The 25,558-nt window shown below is 39.4% G+C and overlaps 1 protein-coding gene across 2 annotated transcripts in view; it reads right to left on the bottom strand.

The window, feature by feature from the left end:
• Positions 1–5,146: 5,146 nt before the first annotated feature.
• The window catches only part of ZNF461 (zinc finger protein 461), a 41,908-nt gene continuing 21,496 nt past the window's right edge, over positions 5,147–25,558 (bottom strand). For both annotated transcript variants that reach the window (XM_008987815.5, XM_008987814.5), the window contains 3 exons: positions 24,255–24,381; positions 22,060–22,155; positions 5,147–6,816 (listed from right to left, as the gene is read on the bottom strand). In XM_008987815.5, coding sequence (XP_008986063.1) covers positions 5,426–6,816; positions 22,060–22,155; positions 24,255–24,381 — 1,614 coding nt within the window. In that variant the 3' untranslated portion in view covers positions 5,147–5,425. The remainder of the gene's footprint in view (positions 6,817–22,059; positions 22,156–24,254; positions 24,382–25,558) is intronic.

Below are 25,558 nucleotides of genomic sequence, written 5' to 3'. Positions count from 1 at the left end.
CACACAGCAGCAGCAACACTTTTGTCTACATCTAACTACCATAAACCCCTAACTCACTACACAGATTTTTGTATTTAATACTATTAAATAGTATTTAATTGAATATAAAATACTATTAAATGGTATTAAATACAAAACACTATAGCAAAAGTATAAGGCTCCTCGGAGAGTAGTTGATTATTCCATTTTTTTTTTTGAGACGGAGTCTCACTCTGTTGCTCAGGCTGGAGTGCAGTGGCACAGTAAGCTCTATCTCGGCTCACTGCAAGCTCTATCTCCTTGGTTGGAGCAATTCTCCTCCTTCAGCCTCCTGAGTAGCTGGGGTTACAAGTGTGTGCCACCACACCTGGCTAATTTTTGTATTTTTAGTAGAGATGGAGTTTTGCCATGTTGGCCAGGCTGGTCTTGAACTCCTGACGTCAGGTGATCCACCCACCTTGGCCTCTCAGAGTGATGGGATTACAGGTGTGAGGAACCACCACTCCTGGCCTATTTTTTTTTTTTTTTTTGAGACAGAGTCTTGCTCTGTTGTCCAGCCTGGAGTACAGTGGAGCAATCTCCATTCACTGGCCTTGAACTCCTGGACTCATGTTCCTTCCACCTCAGCCTCCCAAGTAGCTGGGACTACAGGCATGTTCCACCATGCCCAGCTAATTTTTGTATTTTTTGTAGAGACAGGGTTTCGCCATGTTGCCTAGGCTGGTCTCAAATTCCTGAGCTCAAACAATCCACCCACTTCAACCAAAGTGCTGGGATTATATGTGTATTGATTGCTATCTTATGGAAAGATAAAACATCAGGATGGATGAGGAACATTTTGTTGTGGCAAGGATAAAAAGATGCTATAAGGTGATTCCTGGCTCTAGCATTGTGCATGTTAGAAAGCATGTTAACATTATCCATTGGTTGTGTTTTGACAGTTTTCATCCACATCAGATAAGAATAAATCTACCTTAGTGGCCGGGCAAGGTTGTCCATGCCTATAATCCCAGCACTTTGGGAGGCTGAGGCAGTTGGATCACCTGAGGTCAGGAGTTTGAGGCCAGCTTGGCCAACATAGTGAAACTCCATCTCTACTAAAAATACAAAAATTTGACCAGGTGTGGCGGAGGCTGAGGCAGGAGAATCACTTCAACCCGGGAGGCAGAGGTGACAGTGAGCCAAGATCGCGCCATTGCACTCCAGCATGAGCAACAAGAGCGAAACTCTCTCTCAAAAAAAAATAAAAAAGAATAAATATATCTTATTGAGACAAGTTGAGTATGAGTTTATAATCACACTCAAGAGAGAAATATAAAGTTTATAATAGTTGTAATCAAAGAAGGCACATAGGCTGGCACGGTGGCTCATGCCTGTAATCCCAGCACTTTGGGAGGCTGAGGTGGGCGGATTGCCTGAGCTCAGGAGTTTGAGACCAGCCTGGGCAACATGGTAAAACCCCGTCTCTACTAAAATACACACAAAAAAATAGCCAAGCATGGTGGCATGCGCCTGCAGTCCCAGCTACTTGGGAGGCTGAGGGAGGAGAATTTCTTGAACCCAGGAGGCAGACGTTGCAGTAAGCCAAGATCATGCCACTGCACTCCAGCATGGGTGACAGAGCAAGACTCTAGCTCAAAAAAAAAAAAAAAAAAGGAAAGAATATAGTATGTTTATTATTAATTTCCACAAGGAATAGGTTAATGCATGTGTGTATCCAATTTCTGTCAATATTTTGTCTTTTTAAGAACAGATCATTATGTTAATGTATATAAACCAGAAAGTATAAACATAGAAAAATGTAAATCAGTCAAGTAACCACAAATGAGGCTGCAGTGAGCTATAATCATGCCACTGCACTCCAGCCTCGGCAACAAAGACCCTGTCTCACACACACACAGAAAAGCCTATGAATGTCTCATTTTTTAAAATGAAAGACAGTGTAATCACTAGTAATTCAGAATTGCGTTGGGAAACATCATAAAGTTGCCTGTTCTACATAACAGTAAATTGATAACTCAGATTCACATATTTGTCTGAAATGATCTTTCCTAACTTACAAAAAAAGTAAGGTTTTCATTTTGAGACAAATTTAGAGTATATGCACTTGCAATAATAATACAAAAAGATCCCAGGCTGGGCGCGGTGGCTCAAGCCTGTAATCCCAACACTTTGGGAGGCCAAGGAGGGTGGATCACGAGGTCAAGAGATCGAGACCATCCTGGTCAACGTGGTGAAACCCTGTCTCTACTAAAAATACAAAAAAAAAATTAGCTGGCCATGGTGGTGCATGCCTGTAATCCCAGCTACTCAAGAGGCTGAGGCAGGAGAATTGCCTGAACCCAGGAGGCGGAGGTTGCGGTGAGCCGAGATGGCGCCATTGCACTACAGCCTGGGTAACAAGAGCGAAACTCCGTCTCAAAAATAAAATATAAAAAAAATACAAAAAGATCCCATGTACCCTTTACTAAGTTTTCCCCAATGCTAATTGTCTTGAAACACTATATATCACAAGCATGATGTTGACATTGGGTCAAAACACAGAACATTTCCATCATCACAAGGATTCCTCATGTTGCCTTTTTATAGCCACATCCACATCCCCCTTGACCCCACTCCCTCCTTAACTACCCTGTAAATCACAAAAAGAGACTTAATTATAAGAACTTACTAACTGATTGAAACAAATTTTGGATTGTATAGCACGATATAAAATATGTAATTTAAAAAATGTACACACAAGGAGTTCTGTTCTTGACAGTACTGTTGGACAAATAAGCAAAAGACCTAAAAAGACAGTGAGGAAAAGATCAATGTATAATTCAGAGGGTAGACAGAGAAGGGAGAAGTGGGCAGAAAATGAGGGAGAGGAATATTATAAGTGGAAATAGTTGAGAATTTTTGAGAACCAATGAAGGATGTGAATTCTTGGATTGAGGAAGTAAAAAATAAATATCTTAAGTATAAACATATATAAATCCACCCTATAATACAGTGCTAATGAAGTTATTGTTTACTTTTTGTCCAAAGGATTTAAAAACTTTACCTAGAATATTCAGGGAATACAAAAGAAATTGGTAGCCATGATTGACCCTAGAAAGCATGGACTGAGATACCTGACGCAAAATAGCCCACTCTCCCACACGGCCAAAATCCAGGCCTTCTTTGAAAGGGTATAGACATGGTTCAGAATGGCAGAGAGGTAGGACTTTCAGGAAGTCAACCTCTGTGTAGATGGCAAAAGCCAGCTTCAGAGATGCCACTACCCCTTATTACTCACTGTGAAGCCACCCAAGTGCATGTTAGAGGCCGGTGCTGCTGGAGGTCACATACTACAGGAGCCAAGGGCTACTGCTACAGGTACTACAGGAGCCTGATAAAAGTGAAACAAACCTAAGAAGAGAAAAAACCCTCCTCCTCTAGTGTCCTCCCCATACTCTGCTGGCAGAGAGTAACATCATGCCAGGTGGCAAAGGAGAAATGTTCACAGAATCCAGTTCCAATACTGCAGAGCAGGCAGTGAAGGATTCAGAGTTGAGAGGCAGTAAATTGATAGTTACCACAAAGTTTTAAAATTCCTGAAATATATTAAAAATGAAGCAGGTGGCCAGGAGTGGTGGCTCACACCTGTAATCGCAGCACTTTGGGAGGCCAAGGTGGGCACATCACAAGGTTGAGTTCAAGACCAGCCTGACCAACATGGTGAAACCCTGTCTCTACTAAAATTACAAAAATTAGCCATGTGTGGTGGCAAGTTCCTATAATCCCAGCTACTTGAGAGGCTGAGACAGGAGAATTGCTTGAACCCAGGAGGCGGAGGTTGCAGTGAGCTGAGATTGCACCACTGCACTCCAGCCTGGGTAACAGAGTGAGACCCTGTCTTAAAAAAAAAAAAAAAATGAAGTGGGCTGGGCACAGCAGCTCTCACCTGCAGTCCAAGCACTTTGGGAAGCTGAGGCAGATGGATCATCTGAGGTGAGAAGTTCAAGACCCGCCTGGTCAACATGGTGAAAAACTGTCTCTACTAAAAATACAAAAATTAGCTGGCTATGGTGGTGTATGCCTGTAGTTCCAGCAACTCCGGAGGCTGAGGCAGGAGAATTGTTTGAACCTGGGAGGTAGAGGTTACAGTTAGCCAAGATTGTGCCATTACACTCTGGCCTGGGTGACAAAGCTAGACCCTGTCTAAAAAAAAAGAATGAAATAAAGTCGGCCAAATGTGGACTAATGATAAGACTGTGTAATAAATCACATATTATGAATAATGTACTTTTGTCTGAAGAATTTACTAAACTTACTTGGAATATTCCTGATAGAAAAAAAGAAACTGATAGTACTTGTTGCACTTGAGGAGAGAAAGTGAGTGGCTACAAAACTGAATATTAGGGGACATTTAATTTTCACATTTTTGGCAATTTTTGAATTTTTATCATGTGCTTTTATTATTTAAACAAAAAAAAAATTAAAAGGTTTTAAAAGGTAAATGTAATCTCAGAATACATACACCAGATGCTCTTTAATCCCACTGTTTGGAATTTGCTCAACAGAAACAAAAGAAGGTAAGAATGTTTACTGCATTAGAGTTCCAGGTGAAAATCAGAAACAACTTGAGGCCGGGCGCGGTGGCTCACGCCTGTAATCCCAGCACTTTGGGAGGCCGAGGTGGGTGGATCCCAAGATCAAGAGATCGAGACCATCCTGGTCAACAAGGTGAAACCACGTCTCTACTAAAAATACAAAAATTAGCTGGGCATGGTGGTGCACCCTGTAGTCCCGGCTACTTGGGAGGCCGAGGCAGGAGAATTGCTTGAACCCAGGAGGTGGAGGTTGCGGTGAGCCGAGATGGTGCCATTGCACTCCAGTCTGGGTAACAAGAGCTAAATTCCATCTCAAAAAGAAACAGCTTGAATGACTATAGTAGGTGATGGCTCAAAATGCTGACATACATTCCATTCTAGAGATATTCTGAAGCTTAAAGATGGTTACATCTTTATATACTGAGCTGGAAAAGTATTCATGATTATTATGAAAAGGACAAGACACCAAAATGTCCATACAGGGGTAAAACCTCCTCCAAACACATGCAACAAATGCCTTCTGTGTACAAGTTGTTTGAGCAAATGGAAGAAGAAGTTAACATCCTAGTTATCTCAGAGAGTTGTGGGAGCAGAGGAAATTGTTTTCATTTTATTTATGCTATATTTCACTGGTTTCAGTGAAACATGTAATTTTAGAAGATTTATTCTCAATAATGGTTAATACAGTAACTCAAAAACAGCATTAAAATGAAAGCAAAATTTACACTTTAATTACTTTTCCATTTTCTCACTTAAAAACATTTGGTTTTCAAGGATTAGTTAAATAAATCAATACTAATGAAACATGGTAGCTTATCAAAGTTTTCCTTAAATAAAACAAAGACAATGTATATTTCCATCAACAAGTTTCATGATGCTAGACTAGGATGGGGAGGAAGGAGCGGAAATGTGACTGGCTTCTCACCAGTATGAAGAGTCTGATGTAAGTTAAGTTGTAATCCATGATTAAATGCCTTCCCATACTGATACGGTTTCTTCCCAGAATGAATTCTCTGATGGTGTGAGAAGCTTGAATGATAGCTAAAGGCTTTCCCACATTCCTTACATTCATAGGGTTTCTCACCAGTATGAATTCTTTGATGTTGAATAAGGTGTGAATGAAGTCTAAAGGCCTTGCCACATATCACACATTCATGAGGTTTCTCACCGGTATGAATTCTCTGATGTCTTTTGAGGTGGGAACACTGTCTAAAAGTCTTCCCACATTCTTTACACTCATAGGGTTTCTCACCAGTATGAATCCTCTGATGTAGGGTTAGTTGTAAGCCATCACAAAAAGCCTTCCCACATTCATGACATTCATAAGGTTTCTTACCAGAATGAATTTTCTGATGGTGAGAGAAGCTTGAGTGGTAGCTAAAGGCCTTCCCACATTCCCGACATTCATAGGGTTTCTCACCAGTGTGAATTCTTTGATGTATAGTAAGATGTGAGCGATGCCTAAAAGTCTTCCCACATTCTTTACATTCATAGGGTTTCTCACCAGTATGGAGTCGCAGATGTTCAGTAAGTTGAAAGCCACGAATAAAAGCTTTCCCACATTGCTTACATTCATAGGGTTTTTCACCAGTATGAAGTCTCTGATGTTGAGTAAGCTGTGATCGCTGTCTAAAGGCTTTCCCACATTCTTTACATTCATAAGGTTTCTCACCAGTGTGAATTCTTTGATGTAGAGTAAGTTCTGAGCCATAATTAAAGGCCTTCCCACATTCGTTGCATTCGTAGCGTTTTTCACCATTATGAATTCTTAGATGTTGTTTAAGTTGTGAGCAATGAACAAAGACCTTCCAACATTCTTTACACTCATTGCATTTGTCACCATTTTGAATTATCTGTTGTTTAAAAAGGTATGGTGTATTAACAATTTCTGTGCATTCTTTACATTCAGAAAGTTCTTCAGAATGAGTTTTGTGGTGACTAAAAAGTAAATGGTAACTAAAGTTTTTTCTACACTTTTTACATTCAGAGATTTTCTCTCTATCATAAAATTCTTGAGTGACTAAAGTATGTTGGCTAAAAATGGGCATGTTCTCATGGTTAACCAAAAATTGTCTAAAATAGCCCTCCTTTTGTCCCTGATGTTGCTCAAAATGACAGTTGCCTTCCCAGATATTTCTAAAAATGGATCTCTCAAGATTATGGCTTTCAAATTCTTCCATGCTAACCCACTGGGACAATTCTGTTTCATAAATATCTCTTTTTGGAGATAATTTCTGGGGCTCATCTCTGGATGCCAAGTCTGAAAGATAAGAAATATATTTTAACTCCTGATTTTGTACCATGAGAGAAATAAAATATCTATGGCAGCAATGAGAGATAACTGCAAATAATTCACATAAGATAGAAAAGGCTTGGAGAACTCTTTTTTTTTTTTCAAGACGGAGTCTCACTCTGTTGCCCAGGTTGGAATACAGTGGAGCGATCTTGGCTCACTGCAACCGCTGCCTCCCGGGTTCAGCAGTAGTTTCTTCATTTTCATTACTATATAGCAGCAGTACTCAATGGGTGGTCCAAAGACTGCGGAGGGTACCTGAGACCCTTTCAAGAAGTCTATAAGGTCAAAGCTATTTTCATACTAATCCTGAGACATTTGCCTTTCACTTATTCTCTTACTATGAGACTACTAGAAGTGTGATGATGTCACATTCTGAAATCTAACAGAATGTGTGATTATGTATTTCTGTGTATTATAGAAGTTTCTGGAGTAGTAGGTTTGGAGAATAAATGTGTACTTTCAGAGATTAGCTTTGTTACCAGTACTTCTGTGCTCTTAAAAACTGTATTTATTTATACCTGCTTTTATGTCTGTAACATCATTATTGTCTAAGAAATTATTGTGAAATCCCCAAGTTTTCCATGTACCTACATGGAAACAAAAGAATAAATATTTCATTTGATAATAATATTTTAGGGAGGGACAGCGGGGGGGGGAGCTGGGGAGGGATAGCCTGGGGAGAAATGCCAAATCAAATGTGGGTGAAGGGGAGGAAGGCAGCAAAACACACTGCCATGTGTAGTACCTATGCAACTATCTTGCATGTTCTGCACATGTACCCCAAAACCTAAAATGCAATTAAAAAAAAAAAATAAAATAAATAAAAATAATATTTTATTATATAATAAAAAGAGAATATGTATTTCTTGTACTTGAAAAGAATTTTTTTTTTGAGATGGAGTCTCACTCTGTCACCCAGGCTGGAGTGCAGTGGCATGATCTCGGCTCACTGCAACCTCACCTTCCAGGTTCAAGCAATTCTCCTGCCTCAGCTTCCCAAGTAGCTGGGATTATAGGTGTGTGCCACTGCATCCAGCTAATTTTTGTATTTTTAGTAGAGACGGGGTTTCACCATGTTGCCCAGGCTGGTCTCAAACTCCTGACCTCAAGTGATCTGCCCACCTTGGCCTCTCAAAGTGCTGGGATTACAGGAGTGAGCCACCATGCCCGGCAAGATTTTTTTTTTTTTTAGATGGAGTCTTGCTCTGTGGCCCAGTCTGGAGTACAGTGGCGTAATCTTGGCTCACTGCAGCCACTGCCTCCTGGGTTCAATCAATTCTCTGTGTCAGCCTCGCAAGTAGCTAGGATTACAGGTGTGTGCCACCACAGTGGCTAATTTTTTTGTATCATTAGTAGAGATGGGGTTTCCCCATGCTGGTCAGGCTGGTCTCAAACTCCTGGCCTCAAGTGATCCACCCACCTCAGCCTCCCAAAGCGCTGGGATTAGAGGCATGAGCCACTGTGCCTGGCCAGTGTTTTTTGTGGGGGAGGCGGAGGAGACTACTTTTATTATTAAAAAATCTGGTGTGGTAGCTCACATCTGTAATTCCAGCATGTTGGGAGGCTGAGATGGGAGGACTACTTGAGTCCAGGAGATTGAAACCAGCCTGGGCAACATAGTGAGACCTTGTCTCTACTAAAAAAATACAAAAATAAAAATTTAGCTGGGTATACTGGTGTGTATCTGTGGTCCCAGCTAGTTAGGAGGCTGAGGTAGGAAGATTGCTTGAGCCTGGGAAGTCCAGGCTGCAGTGAGCTGTGATTACTTCACTGCACTCTGGCACGGGTAACAGCAAGACCTTGTCTCAACAACAAAAAAGATCTGTTGCACAATCCTGTGCCCACACTTGACAACACTGTATTGTACACCTAAAAATACACTAAGAGGGTAGATTTCATGTTAAGTATTTAAAACACAATAAAAATTTAAAAGTGTTTACTGATTTAATAAATTCTTTGTTCTATTAGCACATAGCACCAATATATAAAAATATTAATTATAGCATTCATAGTTAAATGTCTCAATATTTGTTTTTCCCCACTTTATTGAGGGAAAATTGACAATTAAAATTCTATATATTTAAAGTGTACAACCTGATGATTCGATATACATTTACAATGTGAAATAATCACCATAATCAGTGAACATATTCATCACCTTACATAGTTAACCATTTTCTTTTTATTGTGATGAGAACACTTAACACTCAGCACATTTCAAGTATACAATACAATACAATACTGCCAAGTAGGGTCATAATATATTATGTCAAATCTTCAGAACCCACTCATCTTGCATAAGTGAAGCTTTATACCCCCTGCCCAACATCTCCCCATTTTCCCTCCCCTTCTGCTGGCAACCATCATTCTGCTCTCTGCTTCTATGACTGTAACTATTTTTGGCGGCTTTTTTTTTTTTTAATATGGAGTCTCACTCTCACCCAGGCTGGAGTGCAGTGGTGCGATTTCGGCTGACTGCCACCTCCACCTCCCAAGTTCAAGCGATTCTCCTGCCTCACCCTACCGAGTTGCTGGGACTACAGGCACCTGCCACTACGCCCGACTACTTTTTGTATTTTTAGTAGAGACAGCGTTTCACCATGTTGGCCAGGCTGGTCTCAAACTCCTGACCTCACGTGATCCGCCCAACTGGACCTCCCAAAGTGCTGGGATTACCGGCCTCAACCTCCCATCTACCTGGGAGGCTGAGGTGGTAGATTGCTTGAGCCCGGTAGGTTGAGGCTCACAAAAGTACAATTTCCAAATGAAATAATAACCCAAGTTACAGATTAAGCTGCAAACAGGAAGACTGAATTGTACTTAAGTCTTACAGATGGATTAATCTACATAGCTAGACTTGGTGTTTTCCTTATATTCACTTAGTATCAGTGCCAATTAATCATTAAAGAGGACCCTCTTTTATGTAAATGCTTGGTAACAAACAGTGTGGTGCTAAATGTTCAAATTAATAACTTTTTTGAATCTCGTTATTTATCCTGGAAAATGTTAGTATTTGTACAAAAAGCAATGGAGAGTAAAACTGCTGGTGCCTTAGCCCGAATCAAAGCAGTGGCCCCAAGCTGTACATAATCACTGCTTTCTTCAGTCATGGCTTGCAGGAAAAAAGTGCCAGATTCACTTAAGAATACCTATAATGAAAAGCAATCATTATTAGTTTTATTAAATCTCAGCGCTTCCACACACATCTTTTTAATATTCCATGGATGAAAATGGCCTCTGCTGGAGACCAAAGTAGATTAATTGGTTTGAAAAAAAGCATGCACTTGATTGTTCTAGTTGCAAGCCAAATTAGCCACTTTTTTGCATGGAATTCAATTTTTACTTGAAAGAACAGATGGATAAGCTATAGTGATTAACAAATTGCTAAACTATGGTGATTCAGACTTGGCAGACATTTTGGCAAACTGAAAAATTAATCTGTCACTTTAAGAAAAACTGACTGTATTTGCCAATGACACAATTCTAGTTTACAAGTAAACATTAGATTTTTTTTTTTTTTTGAGATGGAGTCTCGCTCTGTCACAGAGGCTGGAGTGCAATGGCCTGATCTCAGCTCAGTGCAACCTCCGCCTTGTGCTTAAGTGATTCTCCTGTCTCAGCCTCCCAAGTAACTGGGATTACAGGTATGCCACCATGCCCGGCTAATTTTTGTATTTTTAATAGAGATGGGGTTTCACCATGTTGGCCAGGCTGGTCTTGAACTCCTGGCCTCAGGTTGATCCGCCTGGCCTCCCAAAGTGCTTGGATTACAGGCATGAGCTGCTGCACGTGGCCAAAATTAGACGTCAGGAAAGTTTGTATCAGCCCCTGTGAGCCTAACAGCTTTCAAATACTTCAAGACTTCTGTGATTAGATTAGTGGAGTTATTAACAAATATGATTTTTTGGCTATTTTATAAGAAAATGTGTCAGAGTCTGGAAGATCTGCATAACTAATTGAAGCAATATTTTCCAAATAACTAATGCATCATGTTACAAAACAGGCCCCACAGATAAAAGTTCAATTCAAAGAACAAGATGGACCAGTGACTTTTAATTTAATAAATTCAGAGGCAGATGTGAGATCTAGCTATCTTCTTTTAATCCAAGCATTAAAGAAATGTGCAGAAATTGAAAAACAGTGCCACTTTCACACTAAATATTTTTGTTTTGTTTTGGAAAATATCATACATTATTTAACATGTAGTTTACTATTTTTAAATGAATTAAATAAATATTTCATTTTTCCTGGATTTAATTTCTAAGACAGTTAATATTGAAAGATACAATCCACATATGCTAGAGCTCTTGGGGTCCTCAATAATTTTTAGGAGCATAAAGACATCCAGAGAATAAAATGTTTGAGTCTGATCACTGTATATAGCATTCCATTCTAACACAATAATGATGGACATTCTGGTTGCTTCCTATAGTTGACTGTTATGAGAAGTAGTGCTAAGAACATTCTTGTATATTTCTTTTGGTGGAATGACTCTTTTCTGTTAGGTATGCACATAGGAGTGAAACTGCTACATCATAGGATAGAAATTTATTCAGCTTTAGTTGACACTATGGAACAATTTTTAAATTTAGGCCAGGTGTCGTGGTTCACACTTGTAATCCCAGCACTTTGGGAGGCTGAGATGCGCAGATCACTTGAGGTCAGGAGTTCATAATCAGCCTGGTCAACATGGTGAAACCCTATCTCTACTAAAAATAGAAAAATTAGGGCCGGGCGTGGTGGCTCACGCCTATAATTCCAGCACTTTGGGAGGCCAAGGCGGGTGGATCACGAGGTCAAGAGATCGAGAGCATCCTGGTCAACAAGGTGAAACCCTGTCTCTACTAAAAATACAAAAATTAGCTGGGCATGGTGGTGCACGCCTGTAGTCCCAGCTACTCGGGAGGCTGAGGCAGGAGAATTGCTTGAACCCAGAAGGCGGAGGTTGCCTTGAGCAGAGATCGTGCCATTGCACTCTAGTCTGGGTAACAACAGTGAAACTCCGTCTCAAGAAAAAAAAAAAATAGAAAAATTAGCTGGGCATGGTGGTGGGTCCCTGTAATTTCAGCTACACAAGAGGCTGAGGCAGGAAAATTGCTTGAACTCAGGAGGTGGAGGTTGCAGTGAGCCAAGATTGCACCACTGCACTCCAGCCTACGTGACAGAGCGAGACTCTGTCATAAAAAAAAAAAAAATTCTAATTTAAAATTCCATAAGGCTGTCAGAGAACTCCTGTTCTTTACATCCTCACCAACACTTGTTATTGTCAATCTTTTGTTTAGCCATCAGGCAGAAGTGTTTACATCGTAGTGTAATTTGCAATTTCCATGAGGACAAATGAAGCTGAGCACTTTTTCATATGTTTATTGGCCAACTGGATATCTTTAATAAACTGCCATCCAGGCCTTTGATTTTTACATTGATTTTTAATGTAAAATTCATGTAACATAAAATTCGCCATTTTAATATACACAATTCAGTAAGTTTTAGTACATTCTCAATGATATGCAACCGTCACCACCATCTAAGTCCACAACATGTGCATCACTCCAAAAAAAACCTCACACTCATAGTCACTTCCCACTTTCCCCTTTCCCCCATCCTGGCAACTACTAGTCTGTTTTAGGTCTCTGAATTTGCCTATTCTGGACATTTTATACAAATGGAATCATATAATATGTGATCTTTTGGGTTTTGCTGTTTTCACTCAGCATGTTTTCAAGTTCAGCCAACTTGTAGCATTCATTCCTTTTTATGGCTGAATAATATTTCATTGTATGGATATACCACATTTTGTTTATCCAATCATCAGTAAATTGGACATGTGGGTGATTTCTGGGTTTTCTTTTCTTAATGATTTATAGAAATTCTTTGTAAGTTCTATATATGACCAACTTATGTATTACAGATGTCTTCTCCCACTCTAGGACTGGCACTGGCCACTTTCATTTTCTTAGTAATATAAACATATGTGTGTGTGTGTATATATATATCTATATATACATAAATTTTTTTTGAGATGAAGTCTTATTCTGTCATCCAGACTGGAGTGTAGTAACAGAGTCTCAGCTCACTGCAACCTTTGCCTCCTGGGTTCAAGTGATTCTCCTGCCTTAGCCTCCCAAGTAGTTGGGATTACAGGTGTGTGGCAACATGCTTGGTGAATTTTTGCATTTTTAGTAGAGATGGGGTTTTGCCATGTTGCCCAAGCTGGTCTCAAACTCCTGACCCCAAGTGATCCACCTGCCTTGGCCTCCCAAGTGCTGAGATTACAAGTGCAAGCAAATGGCTCCAGCCATTCTCTTAGTAATAGGTTTTAATGAACAAAAGTTCTTAATTTTAAGTAATCCAATCCCAAGGTTATGAAAATAAACTCTTCCAGAAATTTAACTATTTTACCTTTCCTATTGAGATCTATAATCCACCTGGACTACATTTTCTGGTGTGAGGTCAGAATCAACCTCATTTTTCCAGATAACCAGTTTACTCAGTATCATTTACTGAAAAGACCATCCTTTCCTTACCTTTGTTTTAAATCAAATGACTATATAAATTAGCCATTTTCTCTGTAATCCACTCCCATACATATTTCAACTGCTATAACTGAATTGAAACATCTCTAGCTAAGGTCACCAAGAAAATCACCTTGCCAAAATCAGTGCTCAAGTGCCCATCCTTACTCTACTCGCCTCTTCAGCATTACGACACATCTAATCAGTCACCTTGCTTCCTTATACCGTATTCTCCTGGTCATCCTCTTACCTCTCTGACCACTTGTTTTCAGTTCCCTTTAACACATCCTCTTCCTCTCCCTGACTTCTAAATGTTGGAATGTCCCAGAACTCAGGCTTTGGCCAGCTCTCTTCTTAATATATACTCTTTCCATAGGCTTAAATACAAGCCACATACAGCTAAGTCTTACAATAAACCTCTAGTATTTTTAGAAAAAAAATTAATTGTGGTAAAATAGCACATAAAATAGAATTTACCACCTTAACCATGTTTAAGTGTATAGTTCAGTAGTATTAAGGGTATTCATGTTGTGCAACAACTCTTCAGAACCTTTGCATCTTGCAAAACTTAAACTCTATACTAAATAACAACTCTCCATTCCCTCTAGCCCCAGCTACTGGCAACCACCACTCTGCTTTGTTTCTGTGAACTTGACTACTCTAAATACGTCATGTAAGTTAAATCATACGATATCTGTGTTTTGGTGACTGGCTTATTTTACTTGGCATACTGTCCTTAGGGTTCTTCGAAGTTATAGCATGTGACAGAGAGTCCTTCCTTTTTATTTTATTATTTTCTTGAGATGGAGTTTCACTTGTCTCTCAGGCTGGAGTGCAGTGGCATGATCTTGGCTCACTGGAACCTCTACCTTGGGGGTTCAAGGATTCTCCTGCTTCAGCTTCCTGAGTAGCTGGGATTACAGGCGCTCACCACCATGCCTGGCTAATTTTTGTATTTTTAGTAGACACGGGGTTTCACCATGTTGGCCAGGCTGGTCTCGAACTCCTGACCTCAGGTGATCCACCCACTTTGGCCTCCGAAAGTGCTGGAATTACAGTCATGAGCCACTGTGCCTGGCCCAATGTCCTCCCTTTTTAAGGCTGGATAATATTCCATTGTATACATATACCACATTTTGTTTGTCCATTCATATATTGATGGACACTAGGTTGCTTCTACCTTTTGATTATTGTGAATAATGCTGCTATGAACATGGGTATAAAACCATCAGTTTGCATTCTTACTTTCAATTCTTTTGGGTATATACCTAGAAGCAGAATTGCTGTATTATATGGCAATTCTATTTTTAATGTTTTGAGAAATTACCATACTGTTATATAGCTTGGATATGTGTCCCCTCTAAATCTCATGTTGAATCGTAATCCTCAGTGTTGAAGGTGGGCCTGGTGGGCAGTAATTGGATCATGGGGGCTGTTTTCTCATAAGTGGTTTAGCCCCATTCTCTTGGTGCTATCCTCATGATGGTGAGTGAGTTCTCATGAGATCTGGTCATTTGAAACTGTGTGGCACCTCCCGTGCCCCCCACTCTCTCTTGCTCCTACTTTCACCATGTAAAGTGCCTGCTGTTCCTTCACCTTCCACCATGAATAAAAGCTCCTCTCAGAAGTTGAGCAGGGCCATGCTTCCTGTAAAGCCTGCAGAACCATGAGCCAACTAAACCTCTTTTCAAATTATCCAGTCTCAGGTATTTCTTCATAGCAATGCAAGAATGATCTAATACATTGTACCATTTTGCATTCCCACCAATAGTGCACAAAGTTTCCAATTTCTCCATGTCCCTGGCAACACCTATTATTTTATGTTTTTTACATTAACCATCCTATCGAATATGAGGTGATATTGCATTATGTGTGGGTTTTTGTGTTTGTTTGTTTGTTTGTTTTTCAGACAGAGTCTCACTCTGTCGATCAGGCTGGAGTGAGTGGCGCAATCTCAGCTCACTGCAACCTTCATCTACCAGGTTCAAGTGATTCTTGTGCCTCAGCCTCCAGAGTACCACCAGGGGACTGCAGGCGCGTGCCACCAGGCCTGGCTAATTTTTGTATTTTTTGGTAGACCCAGGGTTTCACCATGTTGGCCAGGCTGGTCTCAAACTCCTGACCTCAAGTGATCCACCCACTTTGGCCTCCCAAAGTGCTGGGATTACAGGCATGAGCCGCCGTGCCCAGCCTCATTGTGGTTTTGATTAGCATTTCCCTAGTGGCTAGGAGTGGTGAACATCTCTTCATGTGCTTTTGGCCCCAGCAGCACGAGAGGTATGGAGCAGATCAGAATAACATTGTAATTGTTCTGAAAACAAAATTGTCAATGGAACTAAAGTCTACAAAAGTAGATCAGATCTTTACTAAATCTAACAGGATAACTACTTACTCAAATTGATTAAATAGAATCAAGACTCTCTGAAACATAATAACTAAAATATCCAAGGTACAAATGAAAATCACTTGTCATACCAAAATCCAAGAAAACCAAAATCTGAAGAAGAAAAGGCAACCAACTAATGCAAATACAAGGATGAATCACATGTTGGAATTATCTGACAAAGATTTTAAAGCATGCTTCTCAAAAGGCTTTGCCAATAAATTATAAATTCTCTTGAAACAGTATATTGGGCTTTTGTTTTTGAGGCAGTCTTGCTCTTGGTGCCCACGCTGGAGTGCAATGGCATGATCTTGGCTCACTGCAACTTCCGCCTCCCAGGCTCAAGCATTTCTCCTGCCTCAGCCTCCTGAGTATCTGGGATTAGAGGTGTGGGCCACCATGCCCAGCTAATTTTTTTTTATTTTTAGTGGACACAGGGTTTCACCATCTTGGGCAGGGTGGTCTTGAACTCCTGACCTCAGGTGATCCACCTACCTTGGCCTACCAAAGTGCTGGGATTACAGGTGTGAGCCACCACACTTGGCCTGAGCCACCACGCCTGGCTGAAACAGTATACTGTAAACTTAAAAACTGCTAGGAAAGTAGATCTTAAATGTTCTCCCTTACACACAAAAATAAATTTCTAAAATAAATGTTGTGAAAGAACAAAAAAAGAAGAATGTGAGGTAATATATATGTTAATTAGCTCGATTTAATCATTTTTATAATATATATGTATATCAAAACATGTTATAGACCATAAATACATATAATTTGTATTTTCAATTAAAATAATAATTAATTTAAAAATAATCCATGGGTCAAAGAGAGAGTCTTAAAGAAAAAAATTTTCAAAAAAATTGTAAGTATATACATATATATATGCATATATATACATCCATTATATATATGAATATACAGAATATTAAGAATATCACATACAACTTTATAAGTTCAACAAATTAGAAGAAACGGACCAAATCCTTGAAAATCACAAAATACCAATACTTTGCTAAGATAAAATAGGTAATCTGAATAGTCCTATAACTATTAAATAAATTGAATTTATAATTAAAAAGCTCTCCAAAAGAAATTTCCAGGTTCAGGCTATTTCACTGGAGAATTTTACCAAACATATGATGTTTTTCACAATTTCTTCCAGAAAACAGAAGAAAAGAGAACACTTCTCAATTCACTTTATGAGGCCAGTATTACTCTGACACCAAAACCAGACTAAGGTGCCACAACAAAGAAAATACAAGTCAGCATCTTTCATGACCCTAAATGAAAAAATTGTTAAACATATTTTAGCAATCAAATCCAACCCAACAATGAATAAGAAGCATAATATACCATGACTAAATGTAATTTATTCTAGGTATAAGAAGCTCATTTAATATTGGGAAATTGTTCAATATAACATATAAATATGATAAGAAAAATAACATGATCACATCAATACTCATTCATATTTTTTTTAAAAAACCTCTCAGGGCATTAAAAAGAGAGGGGAATTTCCTCAACCTAATAATATAAAGCATCTACAAAATTCCTAGAACTGACATCCTACTTAATGTTAAAAGACTGAACGCTTTCCTTCCAAAATAGGGAGAACATAAAGACATCCACTTTTACCACCCTTATTCAACATAGTATTAGAAGTTCTTGTCACTCCAATAAGGCAAGAAAAAGAAATAAAAGGCATAGACTACAATATAAAAAGAAAATGATTGTAGATAATTTGTTTATAAGTAGAAATCTCTAAGAAAAAAATTAGAAGAAAAACTAATACTAATATGCAAGTTGAGAAAGGTCACAGGATTAATACACAAAATCAACTGCATCCCAATATAAAAATGCAATGCCCTTTACAAATGCTCCAAAGAAGATGAAATACTTAGGTATAAAAATAACAAAACATGTACAGATTCTGTATGATGAAAATTGTAAGATGCTAATAAAACAAATCAAGGAAAACAAAAAGTATTTAGAGAGACATGCTGTTTTCATGCTTTGGAAGACTCAACCGAGTAAAGGTGTTCTCTCTTACTTCAGCTATAGGCTTAACACAATTCCCATGAAAATCTCAGGGAGTTTTTTGTAGCCACAGACAAGATTTTCTAAAACTTATATGCAAAAAGGTCCCAAGGATAGCCAAAACAGTTGTGAAAAATAACACAGTGGGAAGAATCACTCCTTCCAATATTAAGGCTTACTATATACCTGAAGCCATCATGAAAGGTGGCATTAGAAGAGAGATGGTCACAAAGATCAATGCAAGAGAACAGAGAACCCAGAAACAGTGTCACACAAATGTACACAACTAATTTTTGACAAAGGTGAAAAGCTATTCACCTGAGAAGGGATAACTTTTAAATAAATGCTATGGGCATCCATAGAAAAAAAAAAACTTTGATCTAAATCTCACAACTTTATAAAAATGAACTCAAAATGAACCACAAACTTAAATGAAAAATGTAAAACTATAGAATTTCTAAAAAAGATCAGAGAAAATCTTAAGGACATTTAGAACTTTGACAAGCAAAGAGTTCTTAGGCATGACACTAAATACACACACACACACACACACACACACACACCCCAAAAACCACAATTCATAAGAGAAAAAAAGATAAATTAGACCTCATCAAAATTAAAAACTTTTGCTCTGCAAAGACCCTATTAAAAGGATAAAAAAATAAATTACAGACTGGGAGAAAATATTTGCAAGTCATATATCCAGCAAAGGGCTTCTGTCTAAGATACAAAAAGAACTTTGAAAACTCAACAGTAAAAAAACCAACCAAATTGGAAAACAGGCAAAAGGCATGAAGAGACATTTCAATCAACAGGATAGACAGATGGCACACACAGTTGTTCAACATTATTTGTCATTAAGAAAATTCAAATTAAAATCACAATGAGATATAGTTACCTATCTAATAGAATGGCTACAAAGAAAAACAATTATAACACCAAAAGTTGGCTATGACTAGAGAAACTGGATCACACATACATGGCTGGTAAGAGTGTAAAACGATACCACCATTGTGCACAATAATTTGGCAGCTCCTTGCAAAACTAAAAATGGATTTATCACACCACCCAGCAACTACACTCTTGAGCATTTACTGTAAACAAATGAAGACTTATTTTCATGTACAAATTTGTACATGAATGTAAAAAACAAACACCCATATACAGGATTCCATTTATGTAACATTCATGAAATTACATAATTATACAGAGAACAGAATATGGTTGCCAAGGTATATTAGTTTGTTTTCATGCTGCTGATAAAGACACACCCGGGACTAGGTAATTTATAAAGAAAAAGGTTTAATGGATTCAGTTCCATATGGCTGGGAAGGCCTCACAATCATAGCAGAAGGCAAAGAAGGAGCAAAAGCACGTCTTACATGACAGCAGGCAAGAGAGAATGAGAGCCAAGCAAAAGGGGAAACCCCTTATAAATAAGTCTCAGCTCTCATGAGACTTATTCACTAGCATGATAACAATGTGGGGGAAACTGCCACCATGATTCAATTATTTCCCACGAGGTCCTTCCCCCAACACATGGGAAATATGGCAGCTACAATTCAAGATGAGATTTGGGAGCAGGGACAGCCAAACCGTATCACAAGGGTTAGGGAAAAGAGAAATGGGATAAGTATAGATATAAAGAGGTAACGTAAGGGAGTCTTGTGGTGATGGTATTGTTGAGTATTTTGGCTACTGTGGTGGTGACACAAGGCTACATGTGATAAAACTACATAGAGTTATACATATACACAGATAAATGAGTGCATGTATAACTAGTGAAATCTGAGTAAGTTCTATGAATCGTAGCAATGTCAATTTTTTTGGTATGGTATTGTACTATAGTTGGGTAAGGTATTAACCCTGAGGGAAGCTGCAAGGGGGGTGCACAGGACTTCTCCATACATTTCTTGGCAACCTCTTGTGAATCCGTAATTATGTCAAAATAAAAGGTCTTTTTTCTTTTTTTTAAAGAAAATCACTGTATCTATGTCAAGAAAAAGGCCTACCCAGGTATAAAAAATTGGTAAAGGAATGTTATCTTTACATTAAAACATGTAGGACAATATGTACCATTCATTTTTCTATGATTCCCCTCTATTAGTTTCCTAGGGCTGCCATTAACAAAGTCCCACAAACTGGGTGGCTTAAAACACAAATGTATTCTCTCACAGTTCTGTAGCATTTTATTGATTGATTGAGACAGGGTCTTGCTGTGTTACCCAGACTAGAGTGCAATGGCAGAATCACGGCTCTCTGCAGCCTTGACCTTCCCAGCTCAAACAATCCTCCCAACTCAGCCCCTTGAGTAACTGGGACTACAGGTGCATGCCACCATGCTAGGCTAATTTTTAATTTTTTTCAGTAGAGACAGGATCTCGCTATATGGCCCAGACTGGCCTCAAACTCCTAGGCCCAAGCAATCCTTCTACCTTGGCCTCCCAAAGTCCTGGGATTACAGGCAAGAGCCACCATATTCAGCCTGTAGCACTTCAATGAGTCACGGACATCATCAAAGAACTCTGGCCTATAGAACGGATCTGCTCTTGGCCTATAGCACCCCAAACTTTCCTAGTTGACCTCCTGCCTTCTCAATCATCCCTCTGCCATCTCCACCTCCTCAATATGGTCATATATTACTTTCTCTAACTTTCCTAATTTCTAACCATTTTTTTCCTAGCGATTCTATTAGAACATCCATGTATTCTTGATCCCCTACTAAATTTAAAATGTCTTTATGATATTTTAAAAATGTATTCCCATCACCTAGCAAAGCAACCTGTATGAATCTTTTATTTATTTATTTATTTTGAGACAGCATCTTGCACTGTCACCTTGACTGGAGTAAAGTGGTACGATCTTGGCTCACTGTAGCCTCAAACTCTTCGGCTCAAGTGATCCTCCCATCTCAGTCTCCTGAGCATCTGGGACTACAGGCATGTACCATCATGCCTGACTAATTTTTAATTTTAATTTTTCTGTAAAGACAGGGCTTTTGCTATGTTGCCCAGACAGGTCAAAACTCCTAAGCTCAAGTAATCCTCCCACTTGAGCCTCCCCAAGTGCTGAGATTACAGGTGTGAGCCACTGAGCCCAGCCTGAATCTTTTAAAAAATAAACTGGCTAGGCACAGTGATGCGTGCCTATAATCCTAGCACGTTGGGAGGCTGGGGTGGGAGGACTGCTTAAGGAGGTTGAGACCATGCTGGGTGATATAGCAAGACTTCACCTCTGCAAAAAATTAAAAAGTTAGCCAGGCATGGTGGTATGTGCCTGTAGTTCCAGCTACTCAAGAAGCTGAGATGGGAGGATTGCTTAAGCCAGGGAGGGAGAGGTTGCAGTGAGCCGAGTTTGCATCACTGCACTCCATCCAGCCTGAGTGACAGAGCAAAACCCTGTCTCAAAACAAACAAACAAAATTAATAAACACTGTTGATTGTGTCCTTTGATGTACAGAAGTTTTTAGGTTTGATGTAGTCCCATTTGTCTATTTTTGCTTTTGTTGCCAGTGCTTTTGGTGTTATACACAACTAATCACTGCCAAATCCAATATCATGAAGCTTTTCTCCAATGTTTTCTTCTAAGAGTTTTATAGTTTTAGCTCTCACATTTAGGTCTCAGATCCATTCTTTTCCATTCTTTTTTTTTTTTTTGAGACACAGTCTGCTCTGTCGCCAGGCTGGAGTGCAGTGGTGTGATCTTGGCTCACTGCAACCTCCAACTCTTTGGTTCAAGTGATTCTCCTACCTCAGCCTCCTGCGTAGCTGGGATCACAGGCATGCGCCACCATGTCCAGCTAATTTTTGTATTTTTAGTAGAGATAGGGTTTCACCATGTTGGCCAGGATGATCTCGATCTCCTGACCTCGTGATCTGCCTGCCTTGGCCTCTCAAAATGCTGGGATTACAGGCGTGAGCCACCATGCTTGGCCAAGGTCCTTGATCAATTCTGAGTTAATTTTTCTATATGGTGTAAGATAAGGGTACAACTGTATTTCTTTGCCTGTGGAGTTTTCTCCACTAAAGTGTTGGCACCCTTGTCTAAAATCATTTGACTCTTTATGCAAGGGTTTACTTCTGGGATCTCTATTCTATTCCATGAGTCTACATGTCTGTCTTTATGTCAGTACCACACTGTTTGATTACTATAGCTTTGTGATATGTTTTAAAATTAGGTTTTCCTTAAGTATGTGGTTTAAAATAACCTTGCCAACCCAACATTCTGACCAGCTGGCCTGCTCCCTGCAAGAGCTTCCTGTGCTTGCTCACTCACCTGGGCACCATCTTCCTGACTCTTCCCTCACAACCATCCAGGGCTCCTTTCCTTGCTCCAATGAGGAGATTATGGCTGGCTTAGAAACAGAAAGTCCTAGTTATAAGAAAAGAAATTGAGATGAGATGGAATTAAAAGTATCCAAACACATCGATTCAGAACTGATAAAAATAAAAATAAATCACAGATCAAAAAGGTACTTGATAAGGGATACAGAGGAAATAAAGGAGAAGAAATGAAATATTCATATTCAGATGAAAACAGGATCATAACAAAGCAAAGAAATAGGTGATAAAATGGTACTGAAATTTATGCAAGCTTTCTCTTATTTTGCTGTGATGAAAAAAAAGGTAGTTTCCTGAGATATTTATTCTTTTTTTTGAGATGGAGTTTCACTCTTGATTCCCCTCTATTAGTTTCCTAGGGCTACCATTAACAAAGTCCCACAAACTGGGTGGCTTAAAACAACACAAATGTATTCTCTCACAGTTCTGTAGAACACTATTGATTGACTGATTGATTTGAGACAGGGTCCAGGCTGGAGTGCAATGGTGCAATCTCAGCTCACTGCAACCTCCACTTCCGGGATTCAGGTGATTCTCCTGCCTCAGCCTCCTGAGTAGCTGGGATTACAGGCACTCGCCACTGCACCTGGCTAATTTTTGTGTTTTTAGTAGAAACGGGGTTTTGCCATATTGGCCAGGCTGGTCTTGAACTCCTGATCTCAGAGGATTTATCCACCTTAGTCTCCCAATGTGCTGGGATTACAGGTGTGAGCCACTGCACCGGGCCTCATGTTTTTTTAAATGTTAACTGTATAAAGTTATTAAAAAATAACTGCCAAAGGCAAATCATTTAAAAGAGAGTACAAGTCAGGTGCAAGACTTGCCCAGGAGTTCAAGACCAACCTGGCCAACATGGTGAAATCCTGTCTCTATTAAAAATACAAAAATTAGTTGGGTATGGTGGCAGGCACCTGTAATCTCAGCTCAGGAAGCTGAGGCAGGAGAATTGCTTGAAACTGGGAGGTGGAGGTTGCAGTGAGCCAAGATTGTGCCACTGTACCCCAGCCTGGATGACAAGAGTGAAACTCTGTTAAAAAAATAAAAACACGAGGTCAAGAGATCGAGACCATCCTGGTCAACATGGTGAAACCCCGTCTCTACTAAAAATACAAAAAATTAGCTGGGCATGGTGGCACGTGCCTGTAATCCCAGCTACTCAGGAGGCTGAAGCAGGAGAATTGCCTGAACCCAGGAGGCGGAGGTTGCAGTGAGCCGAGATCGTGCCATTGCACTCCAGCCTGGGTAACAAGAGTGAAACTCCGTCTCAAAAATAAATAAATAAATAAATAAATAAATAAATAAATAAATAAAATAAAAACAATAAAAGGCTAGGCATGGTGGCTCACATCTGTAATCCCAGGACTTTGGAGGCCAAGGTAGGCAGATCACCTGCAGTTGGGAGCTCAAGACTGACCTGACCAACATGGAGAAACCCTGTCTCTACTAAAAAATGCAAAATTAGCTGGTATGTTGGCATATGCCTGTAATCCCAGCTTCTCGGGAGGCTGAGGCAAGAGAATCGCTTGAACCTGGGAGGCGGAGGTTGCCGTGAGCTGAGATCACGCCATTGCACTTCAGCCTGGGCAACAAGAGCAAAGCTCCATCTCAAAAAAAAGTAAAATAAAAAATTTAAAAAATAAAAGATAAAAGAGAGTACATTTATAGGAAATGGAGAAGTGTTCATTTGAGAATAGTAAATAAACATTTATTACTCCAGCCTACCACTATATTACCCAGGAAAGAAAAAAGGTTCACTCCTGGAACCCATATGTCTAGTTTTAATCTTATGCTAGTACATTGGCAGATTTAGTACAGTGGAAGTGAAACAACAGAGAGTCTGGTTTCTTTGATTAATGTTACAGATTTCCAGTTCTGCCCCTTAAACATCAAGGAAGAGTTATAAGAAAGGACCAAAAGAACATGGGAGGATGGGGAAAATGAAAATGAATCTCTATTTAGCTGTACTTCTTTCTGCAATACATAAAGAGAAAATTCATCCAGTTATTTGAAAGCAGGAATTCCAAAAAGTACATTATGAATTGTTAGAGGAATTCTGAATTGTCAGTTTCTTTTTTTTTTTTTAACTGAGGAAAGTACTTGGAGAGATTTTTAATTTTTAGATAACTTTACCAAGTGACACCAAGTTGCTGTAATTCTCCAGCATCACATCCTTGTACAGATTCCTCTGTGCTGGGTTCAGGCATTCCCATTCCTCCTGAGAGACATCTATAGCCACATCTCTGAACATCACCAACTCCTAAAATGACAAATCATAGTGCTATTTTAGAAATCATAAGAAACATTTCTAAAAAGAAAAGAGAGGTGCTAAAAGAAGCCACTGCAAGAAAGGAGACATCTAGTGAGTATACAGGCTAAGCCTGGGACATGGGTCAAAGAGGAATTTAGTGTGACTGAAGTGGAGTGCCTACATGTTCTTAAACAATTCAATTTCTGCAGACACATCTTGAGTAGGTGGGAAACTCCTGTTAATCAGTCATCTAGAAATTAAGAAAATAAGTAGAGGCTCCCTATTATATTAAATAGTTGAAAACTTTTCTAAAATGTCTTATTAAAATCTCTATCTTGAGAAAAAGAACTTGAAGAATTTTCTTCATGATTGTGACTATCATGCCGTAGGTATTTTTAGTTTTCCTGCAAATTCTTTAGTACACATCTGGTACAGACTATATTTTCCATAAATGGACAAAGCCGTATCTTGCATCCCAAATATCTTTCTTCAATGTAACCTTGACATCCCTCTTCCAACTGGTGTAAAGGTCTGTGTCCCCTTCTCTCTCTTGAACCTGAGAGGACATCTGTGACTTATTCAACCTATAGAATATGGCAGAAGTGATTATGTGACTTCTGTGGTTAGACCACAAAAACGTCTCATACTTCTGCCTTACTTTCTGGAAATGTTCATTCTGGAAACCCCGCCACCATGTTCCTAGGAAGCCTAACCAGCCCATGGCATAGCTCATGGGGAAAGGAATCAAGGCTCCCCAAACAACACCCAGCGACAGCTTGCAAGCCATGTGAGGGAACTATCTTGAAAGTGGGTCAGCTAGCTACCAGTCAGGCCATTTCAGCTGATACCACATGAAACAGAGGCAAGTGATCCCTACTGAGCTCTGCTGAGACTGTGGATTTGCAAGCTCAACCATGACTGTTGTTTTAATCTACTAAATTTTGGGGTGGTTTGTTACCTGGCAATAGTTATTGTAACTGTAATATGATTTTTATTGGTAGCACAACATTTGATCTTTTTTTTTTTAAGAGATGGGGTTTCACTATATTGCTCTGGCTGGTCTTGAGCTCCCGGGCTCATGCAATCCTCCCACTTTGGCCTCCCAAAGTGTTGGGATTACAGGCATGAGCCACTGCACCCAGCCTTATTTAATCTTACAATAAGGGATTTAATAATTCTCTTAAAC

Source organism: Callithrix jacchus, chromosome 22, assembly GCF_049354715.1.
Source record: "Callithrix jacchus isolate 240 chromosome 22, calJac240_pri, whole genome shotgun sequence".
Taxonomy (NCBI): domain Eukaryota; kingdom Metazoa; phylum Chordata; class Mammalia; order Primates; family Cebidae; genus Callithrix; species Callithrix jacchus.
Note: the sequence above shows the minus strand (reverse complement) of the source record. Positions and strands in the feature narration are given on the sequence as shown.